Below are 22,758 nucleotides of genomic sequence, written 5' to 3'. Positions count from 1 at the left end.
CACATTGATGTCACTGTCCACAGAGAGACAAAGCTCCTCCCCTTTAATTCGCCAATTCAGACTCAGTGTCTGTCGCACATTCACCAATTCAGAATTAAATGAAATAAAATAGGTAATTTGACTAGCCCCAAAAGTAAGTTCTTATTAGTGTACACATATGTAAGTAAATGGCTCATTGCCGCTGTGCACACAAGGAACTACCAGGTCTTTCATCACAGCAGGCAAACATTAACTTTAAAAAAGCCAGTTAACAGATAAGAACTCTGGCACCTCTTGTATTGTGACTATTCAACCTTGACCAAAAGCTGCAGGTCAGCCCTGTAATGCCACACACTGACATTGAGCACTAAGCGAGGTTTCCCCATTTAAACACGACTGAAGCTTTAGATTTACGGTCTTCTAAAATGCCCTTCCACCTTTTTGGAGGGAAGGCAAGAGGTAAAATATTATATTCCCGAAGTCAGGGTCTGTTTCATTGCTCACTGCTGTATATGCAAATATTTTCACGGCTAATAATTGCTTCAAAAATCGTCAAATAAATAGCCAAATATCATTGTTTAAATTTGGTGCTGTGAAAGTAAACATGCCTCTGTGTGAGATGGTTAATGAATGCAATCCAACGCACAAAAGATTACGTCCAGTTTATGTTAATCATTTGTATTGTGCTAAGCTGCTTCACGAAAATTTTCTACTCTCTTTGTTCAGCCCTAGTGGCAGGCCACGTGAATGCGAGACGGGGGTCTGCACCTGTAGGTGGTGTTGGGGACGTAGATGTCCTTGGCTGGGAACTCCAGGATTTCCCGGGTGGGCCGGACCCTGCTGTCCGGGTAGGGCTTCACCTGCAGCAGCTCGGGGGTCAGGCAGTAGTGTGGGTTCTCCGGTGCGGGCGAGATGTCAATCTTCAACTGAGCTGTAGAGGCAGAGCGGCCAATCAAGTCGAGAATATATATATTTCTTCAACGATCTCGTCTCATCTCCAAAGCCGTCATGGCGTTCATCCTTACCTGTGATTGGCCGCAACCGCCGGAGGACCGAGGAAGGTCTCCTCATGTCGGCCAGGAACTTGAACAGGTCCTCGTCACTCAGCCGGTCTCCTTCCTGCGAACACACGCAACACACTCGGCAACTCAGCGTCTCGTGTGGGCTTCAGCTTTGAGTACGATCTGCCAACAGCCTGCCTCGGAGACCGCCCTGCTCACCTGCTTGAAGAAGTTGGTGACTGTGAGGGTAGCCGGGCGGAAGCTGGTGAGGTTACAGGACTCGTCCCCGCTGGTCGTCCGCTCCAGAGACCGCCGGCCCACGATGCTGGAGTTCCTCCTCTCTGACCATGAGCCCTTCCGCTCTGCGGTTGACACGGAGGGGGGAAAAAAGATTTCCAAGTAAGCATATGTACCCTGGGTTTTAATTTTCAAAGCACAGGTTGTGGTTGAGGTTGTGCATAGGATGTGTACTACGCATGAAAAGCAAATGCTACATCAACACAACGAAAGGTTTTAATTGGCCGACACCGTACCAGGCATGCCGATCTCCAGGTCCGTGGTGTCCCTCTCCAAGCTGCCCGCGCTGTTCACGATGTTCATCAGGTGGATGGCGGTCCACGCGAAGGGCATCCGGTACCGGCCCAGCCGCTGGCAGAACTGCTCGGACTGTCCGCGCAGCTTCTCAAGCTTCTCCTTGTTCTTCACGACGCCATCAACAAATAAACAAACAAACAAACAAACAGACAGACAGACATCGATGAAGATGTGGAAGAGGGGGACAGACTGCGACGCTGATCTAAATTCGACGCGTGACGCGAGGAGCAACAAAGTGCGGACCACACGTGATTTACCTTGGCTGTGTCCGACTCTTTGAACACCATGTAGGGTTCGGCACATTCCCCAATATCCCCCTGCTGTAGGACCTTCTCCAGCTGTAGAGACAGAGGATTGACAATATAGAGAGAGTTAAAACAATTTGTTATGACAAAAGGAAAATAAACTTTAAAAAAGAAGTCAACTTAAAAAAAAATCTGATCAGAATCGTTGGGAAATGAAAACATTAAAAAAAAAAAAAAAGTCTAGAAGCCAAAATACACACAAATTCAGTCACACGAAAGGTTTGATGACAAAAAGGACACACGTGAAGCCCAAGATAAGACATCCCTGGGCAAGTAAAAAATCTGTAGTTTACTGATCGCAGTAAAGGGAATGTGTGTTCCTAGAAAGCAAAATTACAATTATTAAATCAAATCAATAATGACAGAATGGGAAACGACACCTTTATGACCAAGAAGACATCCTGGGAGGGGTAGGTGATAGAGAAGATGGCGGATCGAGCCAGCGTGGATATGGCGGCTGACTGGATGTGCGGCCGCAGCATGGACTTCATTTGTTCAGAGTTCAAGTCGAAATAGAAGTTTTCTGAAATCTTTAAAGGGAAAAATAATGAAAAAAAGATTTGCGATGCACAGCACTGAAGTTCAACACAAACATGTCACCTTACAAAAGCGGGACACTACCCTCTAGTGGCAGCTGTGGATATTAATCATAAAAGGACTGGCGACGAAGGATTCACAATTTTAAGTATCTTAAATAACGTTTTACCCTCTTCTTTTCCTTGACGTCGTATAAGGCCAGACTTGCGAAAATGGGTTCAATTTCGATTTCAAACCTGCAACAGAAGAGCACAAATTAGCAAAACGTATTGGTGCACCTGCTAGCGTCAGACATGCCTGCGAGAGACATGACACCTACTTCAGTGATAAGCATTTGACGAGCAGCCTCTGACCGAAGTGTTCTTTAGGGACATCGGGGACGCAGTGTCTCTCGATCGGCTCCTCCTGTCAATTAGAGTTGGGTTAATGCATCGATTTAAACAGAAATTACTATTAGGCAAACAGATCATATTTACTGTGTTTTCTCTGTGGCTGGCCTGGGCAGGGCGCTATATAAATACAAATGGACTGATTGATTGATTGATCATAACAGATTTTCTTCTTAGAGTATAATAGGTGTACAAATCTGTAAATCTGGTGTGTGTGTGTGTGTGTGTGTGTGTATATATCTGGTTATGATCTCATTCTGTATGTTACTGCTAATGCACATTTTGTAAATAACCGATTTTTAAACATTATAGATCAAAGTGAGTGGAAACATTTTGAGGAGGGGCCCCCGCTGCACGGCACAGAACTACAACAGCTGCCAATCTGGCCAGGAGACGGGGCTCGTGACTCTGGTGCCGCCCGTACCTCGTCCAGGGCGGGATGCAGGGCGAACAGCTCCCGGTGCCGGTGGGACTTCCTCTGCTCCTCGTTGTGCCGGTCGATCTCCTCGTTGGGGGCGCGGTCCAGCAGGTTGGGCAGCAGCACGTCGGGCAGGGAGTTCTTCAGGTCGAAGATGCTGCAGGCCCAGCTGCCGCGCGGCGTGTCGTCGATCGACATGGAGCGCCGCTTCAGGTCGTCCTGCGAACAGGGAGGTTGGGTCTTGGTTTAGGAACTCGTCGAGAACAGGAAATGCACACGGGGTCAGGGCTGGAAGTTATGGCTCACCCCTGGAGAGTATGTTGAAGGCAGGGCGAGTGACAAATATGAATTACTAGCCCACCTGGCAAGCAGCATGTAGTCGATAAGGACAATTACACATTTGCCGTGATTTACTAGTATCACAATTCCCGTGAGTTTTACTCGACTATTGCGTCTTTCATATTTTCTTTCATGTTGAACTGACTTTAATGACTTTAAGATTTCCACATCTGGCGGCAAAATCAATGGGCGAGTTCTTAAATCAAGCCAGTGAGCGGTTCTGGGCAGATCATGTGATCTGTATATCATGATACGATCACACACCACGTTTTTGGCACTGAGAATTATTTGCGCATCACCCGATCTGCGCAGAATGGAGAGCTAACTTTAATGTGAGCTAAATCGTGAAAAATGCATAGTTTTTTTCCCCAACCTCGCTAATCCATCTGCAAATAAGTCTAAAAATCAAGAGTCAACCTGATTGTGATCCAAAAAGGGACCAATAATTTCCATGCTTCTTGGCAAAAACAAAGGGAGGCTTGGCAACGACACGATGGGAAATTTACGTGTGTTCTGAGTGTAGAGCACACGGATCTAGACCAAAAAGCAAGCGGTTTCAAATTGGTGTATTTTTCCAATAAACCTTTCTTTCACAAATGCACTAGTGTAAATGTATTTATTTACTTTACACAAAACTGCAAAATGTAGTATATATTTTAAAAGGTACATTAGAATGATAATACGTTTAAAGAGTTAACCCCAAAAGCTGTAAAACGCCCCCCCGTATCCCCCCCAGCTCACGGCAGCAGAGTGATCTCGTCCACAAGGGAGGAACGGTGACACGCGTGTACCTGATCGTCCTGGTAGCTGCTGTGATCGGGCATTTCGTCCGACTCAAACACCTGCTTGGGCAGCCCCCTCTGCCTCTCCTTCTGCTTGTCCAGGGTATTTGGGTTAAACCCCGTGCCCAGCTTATGATATCTGTGTACGATCAGAAAAAAAAGGCAGATCTGAACTTCCAGGATTATGTAAATCCATCTTATATACATATAAAAACATAATCATAAGCATATGTCTGCCACACACAGAGGATCCATCGCATGGATGTCACTGCCTACAATCTAGCATCTCTACTACCGGTTGCGAAACAAACTTACAGCAATTAAAATAGTAAAAAATTAAAAAATACATCAGATCATATCTGTGAGATTCCTCCAAGGTTACCACACTCAAAAGCCTCCTTTCAGTTTTGGAGGCAAAAACAAGGGCCCAGACCAAATCGAAACTTTGACCTGTCCACGAGTCAAAAATTAAAATCTTATAAGTACTAGACAGTGGCAGTAAATTAAACCATTATAAGCTACAGGTTTGTACTTTGCTATGCGTGGGGGGGTAAAACTTTTGAGTCGGTCCGGCCCTGGGCGTTTATTTTAGCTTTGGGAAAGTCTGCTTCAAACCCAAGGCAAAAAAGCAAAGCTCACACTGTGTCCCGAAGACACCACTCCACTCACCTTCACGAGAACAGAGCTGACACATCGACACGTGTCAGAGAGAAACAAACAGCCATCAAAGGGGAAAACAGCGAAACACAAATGATGGTTACACGGATAAAGACAAATCATGTTAAATGAGTGATTTTGACTAATGCAAGATTACAAAAACAACAACAACAACAGTGTTCTTTCAGTCACGGTACAGCGAGAAACAAAAACGACTTACTTTCGATTAACAATCGCCCAGTCTTCAGTGCAGGACCGGGCACAGTCCCGGACGTGGGGGTCATTATCCCTGGGGAGGAAAGAAGTTCATTTTAAAGCTCCACATCCTGCCGAGTAGCTTTCACACGTGTTTATAAGGAAGGGGGACAGTATTACAAGTATTAAGGTATACCGAGATCTAAAACTGTGAAAGACTGTGCCAGAAAACCCATCTTAAACGAAACAAGGTAATCAGATAAAGATTAATTGACTTAAAAGAAGTAATTCCCCACTGATGCTCGGACTGAAAGAGTCTTCTCATAGTGTCTCCAGAGGACTCTCACCCTTCTTCTGGGACCGCCTGGAGCAGGGTTCGACATTCGCGGGGGTTGTAAAGCACTTCGATGTCATCGGGGGGGAACTCGATAAGGTCCCTCAGGGGCCCCGACTCGATGACGGGGGGGTGTGTGAGGAGATATTCTTCAAAATCCACCGGGTCGACAGCTTCCGTGAGCGGGACCTGCCAATCAAATCGCATCGTGATGGTTTGCATATCAATTAAGTCATTTGTGATTCTCCAGACCATAGCTACCGTCATATCCTTCCCTATCTGAAATTGTGATTTTTTCTTCTTCTTTTCATTATGTATTAACCTTGACATAATTCTTAAACATCCAAATACTACAGGGATAATAATTCATCATTCTGCAAGTGACAAAATATTCAAAATCTTGAATCATGAAATTCGCTACACAGAATTCATGCCCACAAATGACTGAATACACGAATTGGTTACCTGCTCCAAGGCCAAACAACAGCCTGAAAACCAACCCTAGCCACCACCATACATATCTTCACTAGATTCAGTCAATTTCAGTAGGAAAAAAAGGGATTTCTAACCCTGGACCAAAACATAACCCCAGTTTCATCACTAGGCATCATATAAGTGCAAAATCAGGCTAAATAACTCAAAATAATACTCTATAAACAACCCTAATGTAACCTTCAGACCATATCTTCCTCCTGTATCTGAAACTAAAATATTCAGTTCATACAGGGATGGTAATTAATGAATCTAATGTCTACACAATATTCAGATGCTATCCAGTGGTTCTGCCCTCACACTGAAATGAAAGCATGCCTACATAATGACTAATCAGTGTTATTCTGAACAGGTACCACAACTAAACGACACCTTAAACGTATCAATGCACAAGCAATATGGACGCAGGTTGTGTGTACGTGGCCTCAGACAGCAGACCCCGCTGCGAAGGAGCTCATTAACCAAAGGGAGTTGCTTCCCAACACAGTCTGTGATGTGCGGCACTGATAAGGGGAACAGGGTCAATCAGCATGTTCAGACCTGACACCCTTTTGCTCGACGTGAGAAAAAACACAAAATAAAAACCAAAACACACTAAATTCTCATGTCGCCTGTCTGTGGGTATCGCACCTAGAGGAGACAAACCAGAAAAACCAGCTGCAGCAAGATAACCAAAAAAAGACAAAGACAAAGCTCACTGTCCTTTTTAGAGTCTTCCTAAATACTTACCAGACTGATACAAAGGCTGGGGTATAATTAAAAATATAGGAAAATAGTTCAAATGTATTGATCCTCTTGACAGGAGGGAATACATGTCAACACAATAAAGAACAGGCAGACATTTGACAGTGAAATACAGAAAAGTCCTGGGGAACTGAAAATGGGGACACTTCAGTGCACTCTAACCCCAGTCCCAAAATACACTTGAAACCGAAGTTAATTAACTCTCAGGGAGGGTAACTGGAAGCTCTGACAAGGGACAGCGAGAATTAAAACACTGTCGAGTCCCAGCAGAGAGGCTTCACTTAATTCGGTCGTACTCACCGTGTTACTCGAAGCGTTGGCACCCACGTTGAGGTTCTTCAGGAGCTGAGGGGAGCCCCCATACTGGCCGGCGATCTGCTTCCGCACTTCGGCTGCCACCGTCCTGAGGAAGAGGAAGAGGAAGAGTCATTTACTGCCACTCGTCTGATGATAAGGGGCGATGCTGTCAGCACACTTCCATTTACAACCAATTCATCCACACATATCGACTGCCTGCTCGACACTGAGACCGTGGTATGATAATTTTTCTACTGCTGAAACATACAGAATAGAGGCAGACTTTTGTAATGACTAAAGACTAAAATAACACATGTGCAGTCCAAAAAACACAGCAGCGGCATACTTAAGAAATATAATAAACATAAGAAAGTGTCCAGTCGAGAGGAGGCTATTCTCCCCATTGCGCTCGTTTGGTGTCCATTAATATCTAAGTGATCCAAGGATCCTATCCAGTCTGTTTGTGAATGTTCCCAAATTGTCTCTTCAGCCACATCGCTGGGGAGTTTGTTCAGATTGTGACGCCTCTCTGTGTGAAGAAGTGTCTCCTGTTTTCTGTCTCGAATGCCTTGAAGCCCAATTTCCATGTGTGTCCCCGGGTGCGTGTGTCCCTGCTGATCTGGAAAAGCTCCTCTGGGGTGATGTGGTCGATGCCTTTCATGATTTTGAAGACTTGGATCAAGTCCCCACGTAGTCTCCTCTGTTCCAGGGTGAAAAGGTTCAGGTCCTCAGTCTCTCAGTAGGACATTCCCTTCAGACCTGGAATAAGTCTGGTTGCTCCTCTGAACTGCCTCTAGAGCAGCGATATCTTTCTTGAAGTGTGGAGCCCAGAACTGTCCACAGTATCCAGATGAGCTCTAACTAGTGCATTGTACAGTCTGAACATTACTTATTGTAAAAACCAAGACAATGTTAAATTCATGCAACGTATTCCTCTGAAGCATTCTGTACAAAAGAGCCCCTGTATTCTAGCTGCTGTGAATCACGAGGGGGGTATCTAGTAGGTTAAGCAAAATTCCGTCAGTAAAAATATGCAAATCATTCAGATCCAGTCTTTTGTTGGGTTTATACAACACGGGCGACAAAATCACAGCAGAGTTCTTTCCCACGGACACTCAGAGAGACACACTTTTAAAATAGAACAAAGAACATATCAAGTCAAGATGGGAAGATCACTGAAGCAGACTGGAGATCAGGGCAGATAACAACACATTGCAAGATCTTACCACCAACAGCAGACGCCCTAAACCACACACCACACCGGGCAATACTGTTAGCAATTACCACTGTGCTTTATTTTTATGTGCCACAAATGATTCTTTACACATCCACAAGGTCCGACCTTCGAGCTTCTCCCCCTAGGCCTTAGTTCGTTAGCTAATTTATGTATTTTATGTTTTTGTTGACTGGCTGTGTCTTTGTTTTAATGGTGTTTATATTGTTGAACCCTGCCTGTAGAACACATTTCCCAATTGGGACACTAAACTGATTGATTTATTGATTGATTGATTGATTGACTGAAGCCATCGACTTCCAGGTTACTGCCGATATGATAATTTTACTTAAAAAACAAAGTTTCAAGGAGATGACACACAAATTTAAAACCAGGAACTGTTCTGGGTCGAAGTGAACCATCCGTGAGGTAAACGGGGCCACAGACAGAAGCGTTTGTTTTTTCTCCCAACTTAAGCATAACAAGATGAAACATTCTGCCTTAAAGTGATATAAGGTAAGAAGTTCTTGTATTTGTGCCTTCATTTGTTCTGCAGACTTTTAAATGGACTGGACCGATTAATTTAAGTGTTTGTGCATGTGGGGAGAACGGGTTTATTTCTTCAGGATATTAGATGGAGGCTCTGGAAAAGAGCTATTCGTCACTCACAATGTGCAAAACATTACAAGGATAACTGAATGCGAGTCACCTTTTCTTTACTGTACCATACAAATGCCCGTCGCAGAGAATGCTAACATGCACAACTCCACCTCATCGTTAGCGGAAAAGCATCTTTACATCACTTAACAGACTGACAGACATGTGACAAGAGCAATGGCAAATTCTCAAATCAGTGCAAGTTCTCTGGATAGTCAATGCAGCTCCCAGTGCCCTGTGAACTGTGAGAAGCAGCCAAAGTCGACCATAAACCAATGCATCTCACAATTAATCTGTACACTTACGCAAGAGAGTGTTTAAATATATGTAAATATCAAATGGACTGGTTAACCGGAAAATGATGTAATCTTTTCCATGCCTGCTCTCAGCACACTGTATCTTTAAGGGAATAAACAGAATCAGATGCTCTCAAACGGCTTCTGTGCCTTTGAATATTTTTAAGAGGCGGTTCAGTCTGACGAGACTAAAAACCGTCTGCCTGCTCTCTCCGGCACAAAAAAACAAATCACATCTGCAGCTGCGCGTACGCTGGTCCAGACTGCATTACGAATCCCGTCCAAGAAACCAATACATGGTTTGCATGATGAAGTAACCTGTGTTTTACGGTCATGTTTCAACACAATGATGTCTGTTTGCTGTTTTTGTGTGTGTGTTGCAATGTGACTAGAAAAGAGCTGCTCACACATCCCACTCTGCTAACAACTGCTTAAATGTTGTTTAGTTTTATGGACCCTAAAATGAGAAACACTGCAGTGCTGTATTGAAACAAAAAACACCCTGTGCTCAATCTCCATTTTGAATTCTCCCAAACTGTTATTAAAAACAGATGTCTAAAAGCCCCAGGAGTTGCAGACTACAATTTAAAAAAGGGTGGGGACGACCCTCTCTTTGCCTTTTAAACTTTGATTAATTCTTATGAATAGGCTACTCATTAGTTCAAACCCTCCCAGATGCACACTAGTGCACTGGGAGAAACCTGTCAGCTGAACTTGGCTTCTACCGTCTCTAACTCTCAACCCCCTCACCGAAGCGGGCGCGTGTAATGACAGGGTAGTGGTAGGCAAGAGTTTCTGCTAAACCTGTAACACCCTTGAAAAAATAAAGAATAAACAACTTTGGCATTTCCTGATGCGAGTCTTGTTATTCTAGGACACTTTCGCTGGACTGAAAAATAGGTGACGTATGTACCGTTAGGGATATTCTTAGTAGGTTGGCGGATAATTGCATAGGCTGGGACCGCCGTGATGTCATGGACTAAACCGGAATATGTTTTAATCCGGAGCAAATCATTCAAATATAATACCAAGACGATATTGTCTATGTGCACATGACTCGTCTAAATCAGAGTGTTTTCAAGGAATCAGTAGTAAAATATTGTATTGTGGGTAAAGCAAGCAAACTCAATACATCAGCCTGGGATACAGAACAGCATAATGACCCGTTTCAAAGGCCAAAGCACATACAGGCTACCAAAAATAGCTCAGACCACTTCACAAGACAAACGTGTTTTCTCTAACTTGATTTAATTTCACTCTTTCATCTCTATGGAGCCATCTGTCCTCAAAAGTGCTGATGAATTTCTCTAGCTCACATTTTCCTTTAAGAAAAGTGTATGTTAATAATGAGTTACAATGAAAACACTTCACACTAATCTATGGTCAATGAAAATTGTGTGCAACTGGTCAACTTTTTATACATTTTCTATGCTTCTATTTTGCAAAAGTCATTTGTTTGAATCTGAATTTTATTACACGTGTACAGCACTATGCAATGATCAGGTGTAAAATGAAAAGTGCAAAGTGGAATTGTCACGTCACTTCATGCACGAATCCGAATTATGGATCATGTTTCCATTACAAACAACAGAATTGTAAAACAGGACCAGCTGTTTGCTATTCAATAAAACGCAGGATGCAAATATCCGATACGCAATAACAAGGAGTCGACTGTAGTAGTAGTAATAATAATAAACTTTATTTCTATAGCACCTTTCATACATAAGATTCCGCTCCAAGCGCTTTACATAGAGGATTATAACATGTATAGAAATGATACATGTTTTTAACATCATTATTAACCTATACTTCCAGCAGGAGTGTTTACTGTAGAAACACTGGTCTCTCCCTGCGGGTGTGTTGTCGTTGGCTTCAATCTGTATTTCGAATCTTGCGGAAACCGAACGTATGGAATGGAATGGAATGGAATGGAATGGAATGGAATGGAATGGAATGCTACCCAGACGTTCGATCCCTGTGAAGAATAACGCAGATATCGAAAGTGTCAATCATTCCCAAATTCTATTTGCGCCCCAGACAGTAGCGGTGGGGAGTCGCAGGAGTAACACACAAGGCTACTGTCTGCAATGCTTGTAGGATTTCCTCGTAACGGGACTGCCAACAACAATCTCTTTTGATTTCATGCCTATGCTTTTTAAAATCAACGATCTTCCTTAATCATCATGTGTGACCGACAACACAGAGGCTGCTTTGATAGCCGCAGACGTCCAGCACGGCACAACATCAGAGGGAAAATAGGCTGGGACTCGGGGCGGGTCATCGGCGGGGGCATCTTCCACACAACTAGGCCTTATTTGGGGGTGAATAGCGTGGAAACCCGCCGGCTTTGACAGGTGCCGTCGACCGGGCGCAGACACACGGCGCCTCCTGCGTCAGGGACCGGCCTGAGCGGGTGTTGGACACGCAATGAAACGCCCTTACCTGCTGATTTTCTGGGCGAAGGCGCGGCGCTCGGCCATGGCTGCTGCGATCCCGGGCTCTGGGGCTCCGCTGGAGCCGAGGGAGGAGGCAGGAATGGTGCACCGTAACACACCGACTATACGCGCAGCGGCAAATCAAGAGGGGATCTTAGGGGGGCGCGACAGAGGAATTGCTCTCCCACACACACAGATGTGATGCGACTGTTTTATCCCAAAACATATTACATGATAGAATAGTCCAGAATAGGGATCAATGTAAAGAAAAGAAAAGCTTCACAGATGACGCCCACCAACAGTTGTGTGTATGTGTGTGTGTGTATATATGTATGTGTGAATGCATGTACGTATGAATATGTGTTTATGTATGTAAGCTATATATGTATGTGTGGTTATTTATGTATGCATATATGTAAACTATGTATATATGTATGTATGTATATATATATGAGTATGTATGTAGGTTATGCATGTATGTATGTAAGCTTTGCGTGTATGTATGTATTGATAGATGTATGTGTGTTATATATAAGAATATTAAAGTCTGGTATTGTTCACATAAGCACCACATTTTAGTAATTAAATAACAAGTTAGTAAAAACACTTTATAAGGCCTACACTTTATCACTGGATGTGTTTCATTGTGTGTATTGTTTTTTAGTTTTTTAATCTTATTTAGTTGTTGTGCCAGTGTTTTTTAATGTGCTGTTTAACACTTGCGGATTGTACATTTCCAGTCTGGTGTGAAGGAGGTCCAAGTGAAGTATTGTTTCCAGCTATGAATGATTCAATTCCTGTCTAGGAGGGAAACAATCTACTGGAATAGGAAGTCAAGCAGCTCATAAAGTGTGAAGCGTGCCGAGGCCCATCTGGCAGCCGAGGCCCGGTTTCCTGAGACTCCGGTTACTGGACTTCCTGCCAGCGCATGAGCAAACTTTCCTGACAAATGGAAACACAGAGTTATAGCTATATAAACATAATGATATAAAGTTTTCTTGCTTGTGCATAATGAATGCATTGCTTATTAGGATACCTTTCCTTGCACATTTATACTGTGGCTTTGTTGGAGCTGTATGCATGCGTCTCTGGCCTGAAGCAACCGATATAATTTGATGACTTGTTTTCACTCACTCTATTACTGTGCTTCTACAATGCAATGGCTTTATAAATTACTCCGAGACGTTGCTAATCATTAAACTGTTCTCCATAAAATGAAACATTGAAAAGACAGGCGTGCTCTCAATGCACACGCAATGTGGATTATTTTTACTCTTCTTGTTCTATTGCTGTACCAGGTCAATTATAAATTCATGTGCAATCTCTGTTTTACATATTTTATTAATGAGCATTGAACCCACGGTTTTCTGTACAGTCTGTGGAAGTGAAGATCAAAAGAAAATGGGTCGAAACAGTTGCATGGCATTCACATTTGTTTCAGATGGCAGTCTAATCCTACAAATGCTACTTCTGATATTCCAATTTGAATGTCAACCACAGATTCTTTAAATAATAATACTAATGCATTAATTTCTTTCCCAAGGAGCATCTATAACATACTTCCCAGAAAACCCCCCATCTGCCGCTCGCTTCCCTTGCCTCGCCCGAGCCACGCCTCCTATCTGTGCGTCGTGACGTCACTGCGTGAGCACGCCGCGTTGCGTCAGAATGTAAACACACAGTAGTACAGTAAGTAATGTCAATATTGTCGGTGTTTTCTGCGGTTTCCCCTCGATGTGCGAGTCTGAGACGAGGGAGGACACAGCACAGACATGCTGCAGTTTAAATGCAATGCATCGTCGCTATATTAAGGGTTTATTTGCAAATATACGTGCAGGGACAGACAGACAGACCAGCAGCTGAGGCAGTAACAGGACGCGCCATGTATGCGAGTTAAAGCTTCATGCATCACATCCAAGAGTAATATTATAGTATTAATCAGGTTTTTAAACATTAGATGTGTGTGTATGTATATAATAACGTCAGTTATCTTATGATGTCAAATGCACGACTCCAGACTGGAGAAACACGTATATATTTCATTATTGATTCATCTGAACAGCATATTGATCAAGTGACTTTTGTAATTGTATTGATGAAGATTAAATACCAAATTCTCTATATTATTCTTGCTGTAAAAGTGCGGAGTCAACCGTCTCCTGTGGGCAAGAGTGATGTGTGGGCTTTAAAATGACACAGCAAGGAAGCAACCAGACTGAAATGGCATAATTGAGATGTATGTGTATTTATGCCTTTTTATTGTGAAACTAATCGGTGTCTCATTCACAGATGTCAACATAAATGTGTGTTTTCTGTTTTCCTCCTCATTTCCAGCAGAAGGGCCGTCTCTAGTCACAGTCATTCAGAGCTGTAATGGGTTCAGCAGCTTGGTGGCCAAAATGGAGAATAAGGAGCCAGATGAGGTGGAGAAACTGAAAACTAAGTTCATGTCAGCTTGGCACAATGTCAAATATAGTAAGTCGACTTGCGGCAGTTTTGAAGTGTATGCCCCGGAGGATATAAATATATATGTGGTTGTTTGTAGTGAGAAATTCCCCAAACTTTTTATTCTCAAAGGAATTGTCTCAGCCAACGTCTTATCTGTCTGGTTATTGTGTTGCACAGATGCATAGATAAAAACAGGTTTTGCAATAGTAACTGTTAAGGAAATGCCTGTTTCTGTGTTAAAATATAGGCCTTCATGTAGAAACTGCCGGTCCGCCAGTGTGTGAGTTTTTCCTAGATATGTAAGATTTGAATCATCATGCAGTTCAGGTCTCTTCCTTGAGCCCGGCTTTGTTTCCACACTCGTGGGTTGTGGCCGTGTTTGATGTGCGTTCGTTCCCACCCCTCCCTGCTCGTCCTGGTTTGTTTACCTGGGCTGTTGACTGATTGCTTATTGATAGCTTTTGTTGAGTGACTCCTGCACTTTGTCTACATCAGATAGTCTAACCTGACACTCAGATAGATTAACATCTTGTCAATGTAAAGTGCTTGAGATTCAGACCTTTGGGTCCCACTATGGGTCTTCTCATACTCTAGGTAACAAGCTATGTGTGTGCTTTTGTCTCTCTATGTGGACATATTTGACTCTTTTAGTGTCTGAGAATATACCAGATAGCTGTTTATTGCATTGTTTGTTTGATTTCTTACTAATGATTAACTATTTTGTCCTCTAAATATTCAGGCTGGATTCTGAAAACAAAGACCTATTTTAGCAGAAACTCTCCAGTATTTCTACTGGGAAAATGCTATCACTTTAAAGCACAAGGTAATATAACAAATCTATCTGATTTTGTATTGATATATTTTGTGTTATAATTGTCACATTTGACTTGTCTTTCTATAGAGGATTGTATTAAGAAGCCAGATGCCTGCTTTGCAGATATTAAACTAAAGTTAAACTGAGATACATTGATAAATCTCATTAATATGCATGACTGAACTCAGATTTAAAGGTGTTTAAAAATGTTTTGCCCATTTTAAGAACTCTATAAGATTGAAATGCAACACCTATTCCCTTTTGGAAGGAAACATTCCTCTTTTGCACAATTTTGAGTTTTTTTTTTTTTTTTAACATTTCTCCCTCCAGTGCACAATTTGCTCCCCTTTTTCTAAATTCAGGCCAATAGTTTCCAACACATTAAGAGTAACATGAACCTGAACTGTTTCTTGCTAGATTAGGAGCCATTTTTATTTTTGGTGGGCTGAAAATGTCCCTTGGGTTCATTTTAGTTTCGCGCTGCCCGTTTCAGATGCTGACAGCCCCACTAAGAGCGGCGGCGCTGTGGCCCCGGAGCAGGAGCTGGTCACTGGAAACGTGGAGGAGTTTCGCAGAGACTTCACCTCTCGCGTGTGGCTCACCTACAGAGAGGAGTTCCCCGTGATCGCGGGCTCGGGCCTGAGCTCGGACTGCGGCTGGGGATGCACGCTGAGGGCGGGCCAGATGATGCTCGCCCAGGCGCTCATGCTGCGCTTCTTGGGCCGAGGCGAGTCCCTGCAGTGAGCGGTCGTGACACCCTCTGCCTTCTTACTTTCAGAAGATAGCGGTTGGCACATTCTGAATCCTCAGGAGATGGTGGTGGCTGATGCTCAGGGTGGATTAGTAATTGTTCCCTTTCTCGAAAGAGTCACCTGGTGGTAAAAAACTCCTATTAGAGACCATTGGATCAGACCGAGGCATTCAGATTTATGGCAGGTTTTATGCAGTCATTTAGAAAACAATATTTAAGTATTAACTTGTTCTTCAATTTGATTTTAAATGTGCCATTAAGGAAATCTTTGCCTATAAATATAGGTAATGGCCACTTAAAGATATTTATGGGTCAATTAGAGATCCTGAAACTCTGCAAGGTCATAATGTTAATGCGTTCTAACCTTTGTCTTGCACCTTTTACCGTCAGTGCCACCCCTACCCTGGCCGCCCCAGATATCTACCGTGTTTGTCGGGCGAAAGTGTTGTAAAATGGAATTACAGAGGATATTGGACATTATAATTGGGCCTCTTTTATGCCACGGGGGGCCGATTTTAGTTTTCAGATCACACTGTTAATGGTCAATCTCTCCGGCACTGATTGAATGGCTAGAAATGGGAGTAACTTGTTGAGGACTTGCTGAAATAAACTTTTTTTGTCACTGGTCCAGATAATATACGGTGGCCTTAGAATGTAGAAAGTATGATTTTGAAAACATGCTGGTAAATAAACGTCCTCGGTTTTTACACCCCCAGACTGGACCTGGCCCGACGCCTTGAAGTTAGACGGGCTGGACACAGAGTCCTGGACTTCGAACGCTGCCAAGAAGTTGGTCGCCTCCTTGGAGTCTTCCTTTCAGGGCGAGAGTCCGCCAGAGACGAGTGCCCGGCTGCAGACCCGGGCCGCGGCCGAGGAGGCCAGCACCCATCTGAATGACGTCTACCACAGGAAAGTCATCTCCTGGTTCGGGGACTCGCCCCCTGCACAGCTGGGGGTGCACAGACTGGTAGCGCTCGGGCACACGTCTGGGAAGACGGCGGGGGACTGGTACGGGCCCGGCGTGGTGGCACATATTCTGAGGTATGTTCATCGACTGTGACGGACCGCACTGAGGACAGCAGACATGTTTAATAGAGGGGTTTTTGTGGTTCTGGCTTTCAAGGCAATTGTTCATGACTTCATTTCCGGTATTTGACAGCAGTGATAATGTTTTCAAAAGCTGAGATAATGACGTTGTTTTTGATTGTTGTTCATCTATGTTCATTATCTGTGCGTTGTGTTTTCTCTCTGTGTGGGAGTGTGAAGACCAAACCACTGTTCCCAGTGGCACCAGCAATACTGTGCTCTGGATTCGATCCATAATTTCCCTTTGACACTGTGTAGACACTCAGAGAGACTGTGCTAAATGAAGGGCAGCTTGAAATCTGAAGAGCTGTGACTCTCTGACCTGCCTGGCTCTTCTTAAACAGCAGGAGCCAAATTCTCTTCCAGGATTTCACCGCAGCTTTATGTAACAGCATTGACTCCTTCATGCATCTCTTAACCTTGTGTGAAAAACAAACTAAACAAACCCTGGTACATTAGGGTCTGAATGTGGACCTTTTGTCTCTCCTAGAAGAGCTGTTGAAGACGCAACAGACCCAGAATTGCAAGGCATAACAGTTTACGTTGCTCAGGACTGCACAGGTATGAAAAATGAGTCTCTTCGAGGAGGCAGTCTGGGCACCGTGCCCAGCTTGACCTTCCTCTAGAAATTACAGACACAACACAATGTTCAGTGCGTTTACTCACGTCCTGAGTGTTGCTCGGGTGTTGGCTCGACACGCCTGCATTTTTATTAAAGTCATTCTTCTCAATATCTCGTGAAGAAGCTGTCTCTTTCGTTCCTCTTGTCCTTTCTCGTTCTGAGAGTTGAGGAGCAGCTTAGACTCACAACGTGTTGCCGTCTTTGCAACTGCGGGGTATAGCAGCACAGAGAGGAGGGTTTGGGGGTCTCTCCTGGATTGAAGTTCCCAGGAGATCTCCAAACCTCTGATTTGTGACAGATGAAGGGATTGTTAAATGATGTACAGTTAAATTAATATATGAACCATTATATCCATGTTTCACTATGCAGCAGTGGTTCCCAACCCGGCTGGTTCTTAATTACTTAATTGAACCTTAATTGAAGTAATAATTTCCTAAATCAGAGCCTTTAGGGGTTTTAAGTTAAGCATATAATGGTATATTGTAAATATAATCTATTATAGAACCAACTCTTTTATTACACAATTTAAAAAGTCAAATTTAAGCAGATTGTTACTTCAATTGAGGTCCAATTAAGTAGATGAGAGCTCGGTTGGAAGAAAAACCAGCAGGGTACGGGCTCCTCCAGGGCCAGGGCTGGGCACCCCTGCTGTACAGTCCTTCTCTTATTAGAAAGTTGCTTCAGGAGAGGACATACTTTTTCTGTTCTGTACCTTATAAACTCCCTTCAGTGAAGCTGCAAAGCGATTGCAAAGGTTGTGGGAATTCCTGTCCCCGTTTCAGAGCTCTGTGCTGTGCGAGTGATGAACGACCCTAACTCGACCCCTTTTATATGGATTATCTGCAGTTTACAGGGCCGATGTTATTGATAGCCACCAGGAGTGCACTCGGGGGCCGGGCGCTGAACCCAGTGCGGACAGAAGAGCCGTGATTATTCTGATCCCCGTGAGACTCGGAGGAGAAAAGACGAACCCAGAATACTTTGACTTTGTGAAGGTAAGTCGAGCCTGGCCGTCTACACAGAAGCTGCACCTCACACACGCTTGTCTGTCTATGAAAATGTGTCTTTTATTCATACAAATGTAAAACAGTTTTCGTTATAGACTGAATATGCATAGTTGTGTCTCCTAACTTTATTTTGGTTCGTCATACTTTCTTTAAACCTCTCATGGCATCCAGAATAAAGCTCATATCTCCTTCCTTGTACAACTGCGGTCTGCCACATTTGCAGGACAGTGCTAAAGGTATTTATACACACTACTGTGATAATCACACTTTCCCCGGTGAAGGTGGGGGGTGCAGAGGAATCCCGTGGAATGAATATATATCAATATCTTTTCAGTTGCAGACTTAAGCGATGTTTTTTTAGGGAGAGGGTGTGTTATATAATACATCACCAGCGTTGAAGAGCTCTGAAGCAGCGTTAATTGGCGCTGACCAATTAAGAGCTCGTTCTCTTGTGTTGTTGTTGTTGTTGTTGTTGTTGTTTACTGCAACCCTGTCTCTCTGTGAACAGGGCATTCTGAGTCTGGAATACTGCATCGGCATCATCGGAGGGAAGCCCAAGCAGGCCTATTACTTCGTGGGATTTCAAGGTTAGCGTTTGGTGAAAGGAGATAATTCGTGCATAATGTTGATAAAGATTAGTACGCAGTTAATGCATTCGTATTTGGTAAGCAGAAACGGTTGAAACAGCGCTCATTTTATTTTATCTGACCCATCCAAGCCGGGTCCATTCATCACAACCAGGCCTCCCAAGTTGGGGCTGTAATTGATTTCCATAGGATGCATGCATAATGTTCATTTCTGCAGAGCGGGGTGCTCTTTATCACCTTCATAAGCGCTGAGAAACCTTCAGTTGTACATCTTGGCAGTCAATATTTACACATTTACATTTTACCAATTTGAAACACGGCGTTAGATGATGTCTAAATGACAAGCGATGCATTCTTGCTGCCAGCCCGCGCTTCCGCCGTGCATTCATCACATGCAAATTGGAGAGTATAATTGCGTGTTTGTAAAAGTAATTTCCCCACAAAAAAAATTAAATGACAACCCCTTTACTGTATAAAAAATGTGCTTATACAACCATATTTGATTATGCAAAATGTAATCTGCCCGGCGAAAGAAAAGAGAGAAAATTCTCATGTCGGTCTGGAGAAGCTACCGGTGGCTGCCGGCTCCGAGCTCGTCTGCATAGAAATTGGATTATATGCATTGCGATAATCAGATGTTTTTGAATAACTTGTCTTCTGTTTTGTCCTTGTAGACGACAGCTTGATTTACATGGATCCTCATTACTGCCAGTCTTTTGTGGACGTCAGCGCAACCGATTTCCCACTAGAGGTAATGTGGGATTACAAAGAGCTGACCATGTTTTTAGTAATGTGAATTTAATAGTTTCTTTTAGTACTTAGAGGTATGAATCTGAAGCGGCTTTGGCTCAATTACTGGAGGGGAGGCGGTGGATTTATGTGCGGCTCTGACAAGTAAGGTTGGCCACGGGAGACGGGGTTTAACGAGAGCAAAGTTGGGTGCGGAAGAGGGGGTTTGGGGAGGACCAGCGGGTTTCTTTATCCCCCTCCAAAACCCTCTCTTTTAAAATCAGCCATCGTTTATTTGAATCGCCCGTGAATCTGTTTTGAATTGTTTGGTTTTGTCGGCGTAATGGAACATCACAGTCACTAAAATTTGACTTGACATGAAAGTAAATCACTGGACAAAAACACACTTTTTCACCCCATGTATCAGACCGTCGATATTGAGACTTGTCTTTCCCTGACCTTCCTAGTCCTACCATTGCCCATCGCCCAAAAAGATGCCGTTCTCCAAAATGGACCCCAGCTGCACCCTGGGCTTTTACTCGAGGAGCGTCCAGGACTTCGAGAAGATCACTGAGGAGATCTCGAAGGTAGGGGGGTGTCCTGTAACACAGGAAGTGCAGGGTCTGAGAGATGGAGACGGAATAGGGACAGACAGCACGATCTGTGTGCGTTGAAGTGACCAGCTGGGGGCAGCATTTCTCTTCAGATCGGACACTTTTTTTCCCTCTGACTTGTAATTCAAACTGTTATTAAATCCAAAATCAGAAACTTTATATGAGGAAGTCTTTCAGCAACTGTGCACTGGAAAACATTTTGATTTTGTCATTTGGTTGATTTAAATACTTATTAGTGTATTTTTCAGGAAATGTAATTATACAGCTAAAATAAATATTGTTTCACTTTTATTAATTAATTCTTTACTCGTACCCTTAAATTATGTATAGCGATGAACAATTTCACTCCCTGTTCAGCTCCTCTCTGTGTTTCCACTGATCTTACATTCTGTTTGATGTTTTCTTATCTGTCGTTCAAGGTGTTAAAACCGTCGTCCAAAGAGAAATATCCAGCCTTTACCTTCGTGAAAGGTCACGGACAGGACTACGACTTCTCCTGTCCACAAACCCTGGAGCGAACAGAACTGCCCTCCGCCGGGGAATCAAGGAGACCGGGGCCCGGCGTGGGCGACTTTGTGTTGCTGTGAAAGAACCAAGGCCGGCCTGCAAATTGAGGATTCGCAACTTCAAACAGTTACAGCTCCTGAATTTGTAAACCTGTTTCAAAACCTTAAGGTCACTCATATATCTATACAGCATACACATGATTTACTACAGAACAGTTTGGGGTATTTATGCACATTATTCACAGGATTAACTCGTTATTTAAATCGGTCACCTCGTGCGTCTGGAGAAACGAAGCATCCCGAGACGCGGCACCTTCCTGGAAATGGGGTCCGCGGGGGTCTGGAGGAGGACTCGGATGCTCGGGGCGTCCCTGGGGGAAAGGTGCTCTGTGATCCTCCGTGCGACTGAAGGACGAGATCTGTTCAGTGCAGCGGGAAATCTGAATTAAAGATCAGCGCGGGAAACCAAATCTTATGCCTTACTGAGTAAACCTGTGCGGCTCGAGGCGCCCGTGACAGGCGTGCCGAGGGGTTGTCCGTGCCTTACTGGGGGTTGAAGAGTGTGCAGCACATACAGCTGTTAGCAGAGACTGACACTCACTTTAACACTGTGGTGTGTCAATTAAGAACCAGCTTGTAAAGGGTGTTATTTTATTCTCTCTGTGCAGGAGGTTAACTGTGAGTCTCTTCCCTCTGAAAATGGTGTTGTGTTGCTCAGTCTGAGCATCGCCACAATTCTCTGGGTTTTGTAGATCATGCAATTGTAACGGCACAATTTTCTAATGGGAGCCAAACCATTTTAGCAACGAGTCAGAGGAGGTTTAATTGTGGACATGAACTGTTTACGTTATTTTATCTTTAGATCCCTGATACTCACTTGAAATGGTTTGATACATCGGAGGAATCCGGTGCCCAGCTCAAGATGCATGTATCCCGTCTCAATTCACTCTCAGACTAGTTCACACGGCTACGGGTTGTCTCCTGTGTCTGATCTGTTGAACCTGAGTCAAACTGCTCTGGTGTCTCCTTTGCGCTCGGATGCAGAAAACTGGAGTCACTGCAGCTCGACGAGACCGTGCAGATGCAAAATGTCCTACTAATGCAATCCTGGTGCATTAGGGAACATTTGTAAGTAATTCTAAAGCACTGCTTGCCTCTGTCTGTTCCCCCTGCATTGCTCTGTGATTCAGAAGCCATTTACACAAGTTCAGATGTCAATGTGTTTTATAAAGACGTCCTCAATATCTGTCACCAGATGTTTGGTGTTTTTTTTTTTTAAAGAGCACAATAAAGAATATGCATACAGTGGTATTTTGGTGGTGGTGTTTTTTGTGACTAAGTTTAATCAACACACAAATGTGTAATGGTGTATTTGGGGGTTGTTATATTATAACGGTATTTTATGCAAGTCCTGTCCACTGCCTTGACCTCCGCACGGTGTATGCTCTCTATCCGGATGTCTTTACATTGCACAATCCGTCAAAAGGCCGATTTCTTGTCTGCTTTTCAATGCAAGACCCAAACTAAAGATATTTTTAGTCCTATGTAGGCCTTTTCAGTTTCAGTTAAACACACTAAATTAAAACTAATCATACGTACTAACCATTTATACACTCCATTTAACCGACACAGAAAAATTCGACATAGTGATACACACACAATCGGTAATTGTGTCCGAAGGAAAAGAAAATATCTTTTCGCCGAATGTAATGTTTCCGTGGCTAATTCCTCTGATCTCGCTCAGTGCCGTCGAGGGCTGCTTGTTTTCACGTTCGTGAATTCTTGTACCATCAGGAGCACGGCCTCGGATTGGGCTCCCATAGGGGGAAAAGTTACTGCTCTGTCCACAGACGGAAAGAATCGACTCTTGTTAGCCTTGGTATTGAAAAAGACTATACTGACCAGCAGATATAATAGGATCTTTTTAGTT

At 43.6% G+C, this 22,758-nt stretch overlaps 2 protein-coding genes across 17 annotated transcripts in view; one reads left to right on the top strand and one right to left on the bottom strand.

Moving 5' to 3' along the window:
- The window catches only part of dock7 (dedicator of cytokinesis 7), a 44,176-nt gene extending 32,423 nt beyond the window's left edge, over positions 1-11,753 (bottom strand). For all 10 annotated transcript variants that reach the window (XM_066691814.1, XM_066691815.1, XM_066691816.1 and 7 more), the window contains exons 1-14: positions 11,672-11,753; positions 7,067-7,169; positions 5,544-5,719; positions 5,222-5,290; positions 4,354-4,483; positions 3,230-3,442; positions 2,736-2,821; positions 2,586-2,652; positions 2,260-2,409; positions 1,832-1,912; positions 1,514-1,679; positions 1,200-1,342; positions 1,005-1,098; positions 748-910 (exon numbers count right to left, since the gene is read on the bottom strand). In XM_066691814.1, coding sequence (XP_066547911.1) covers positions 748-910; positions 1,005-1,098; positions 1,200-1,342; positions 1,514-1,679; positions 1,832-1,912; positions 2,260-2,409; positions 2,586-2,652; positions 2,736-2,821; positions 3,230-3,442; positions 4,354-4,483; positions 5,222-5,290; positions 5,544-5,719; positions 7,067-7,169; positions 11,672-11,709 — 1,679 coding nt within the window. In that variant the 5' untranslated portion in view covers positions 11,710-11,753. The remainder of the gene's footprint in view (positions 1-747; positions 911-1,004; positions 1,099-1,199; positions 1,343-1,513; positions 1,680-1,831; positions 1,913-2,259; positions 2,410-2,585; positions 2,653-2,735; positions 2,822-3,229; positions 3,443-4,353; positions 4,484-5,221; positions 5,291-5,543; positions 5,720-7,066; positions 7,170-11,671) is intronic.
- A 1,285-nt stretch (positions 11,754-13,038) lies between these two features.
- atg4c (autophagy related 4C, cysteine peptidase) lies at positions 13,039-22,139 on the top strand. Of its 7 annotated transcripts, none has more exons than XM_066691829.1 (11): positions 13,039-13,353; positions 14,005-14,139; positions 14,852-14,935; positions 15,420-15,653; positions 16,394-16,718; positions 17,254-17,324; positions 18,232-18,380; positions 18,901-18,979; positions 19,654-19,730; positions 20,176-20,295; positions 20,742-22,139. In XM_066691829.1, the coding sequence occupies exons 2-11, from the start codon at positions 14,064-14,066 to the stop codon at positions 20,907-20,909; spliced, it is 1,383 nt and encodes a 460-aa protein (XP_066547926.1). In that variant the 5' UTR covers positions 13,039-13,353; positions 14,005-14,063; the 3' UTR covers positions 20,910-22,139. The 7 variants fall into 7 exon arrangements, with proteins under 7 accessions (XP_066547926.1, XP_066547925.1, XP_066547924.1 ...); XM_066691828.1 differs by having other exon boundaries at positions 14,002-14,139; XM_066691827.1 differs by having other exon boundaries at positions 13,999-14,139.
- Positions 22,140-22,758: the final 619 nt, after the last annotated feature.

This window comes from Amia ocellicauda, chromosome 19, assembly GCF_036373705.1.
Source record: "Amia ocellicauda isolate fAmiCal2 chromosome 19, fAmiCal2.hap1, whole genome shotgun sequence".
NCBI lineage: Eukaryota > Metazoa > Chordata > Actinopteri > Amiiformes > Amiidae > Amia > Amia ocellicauda.
This window is presented reverse-complemented; position numbering and strand designations above follow the sequence as displayed.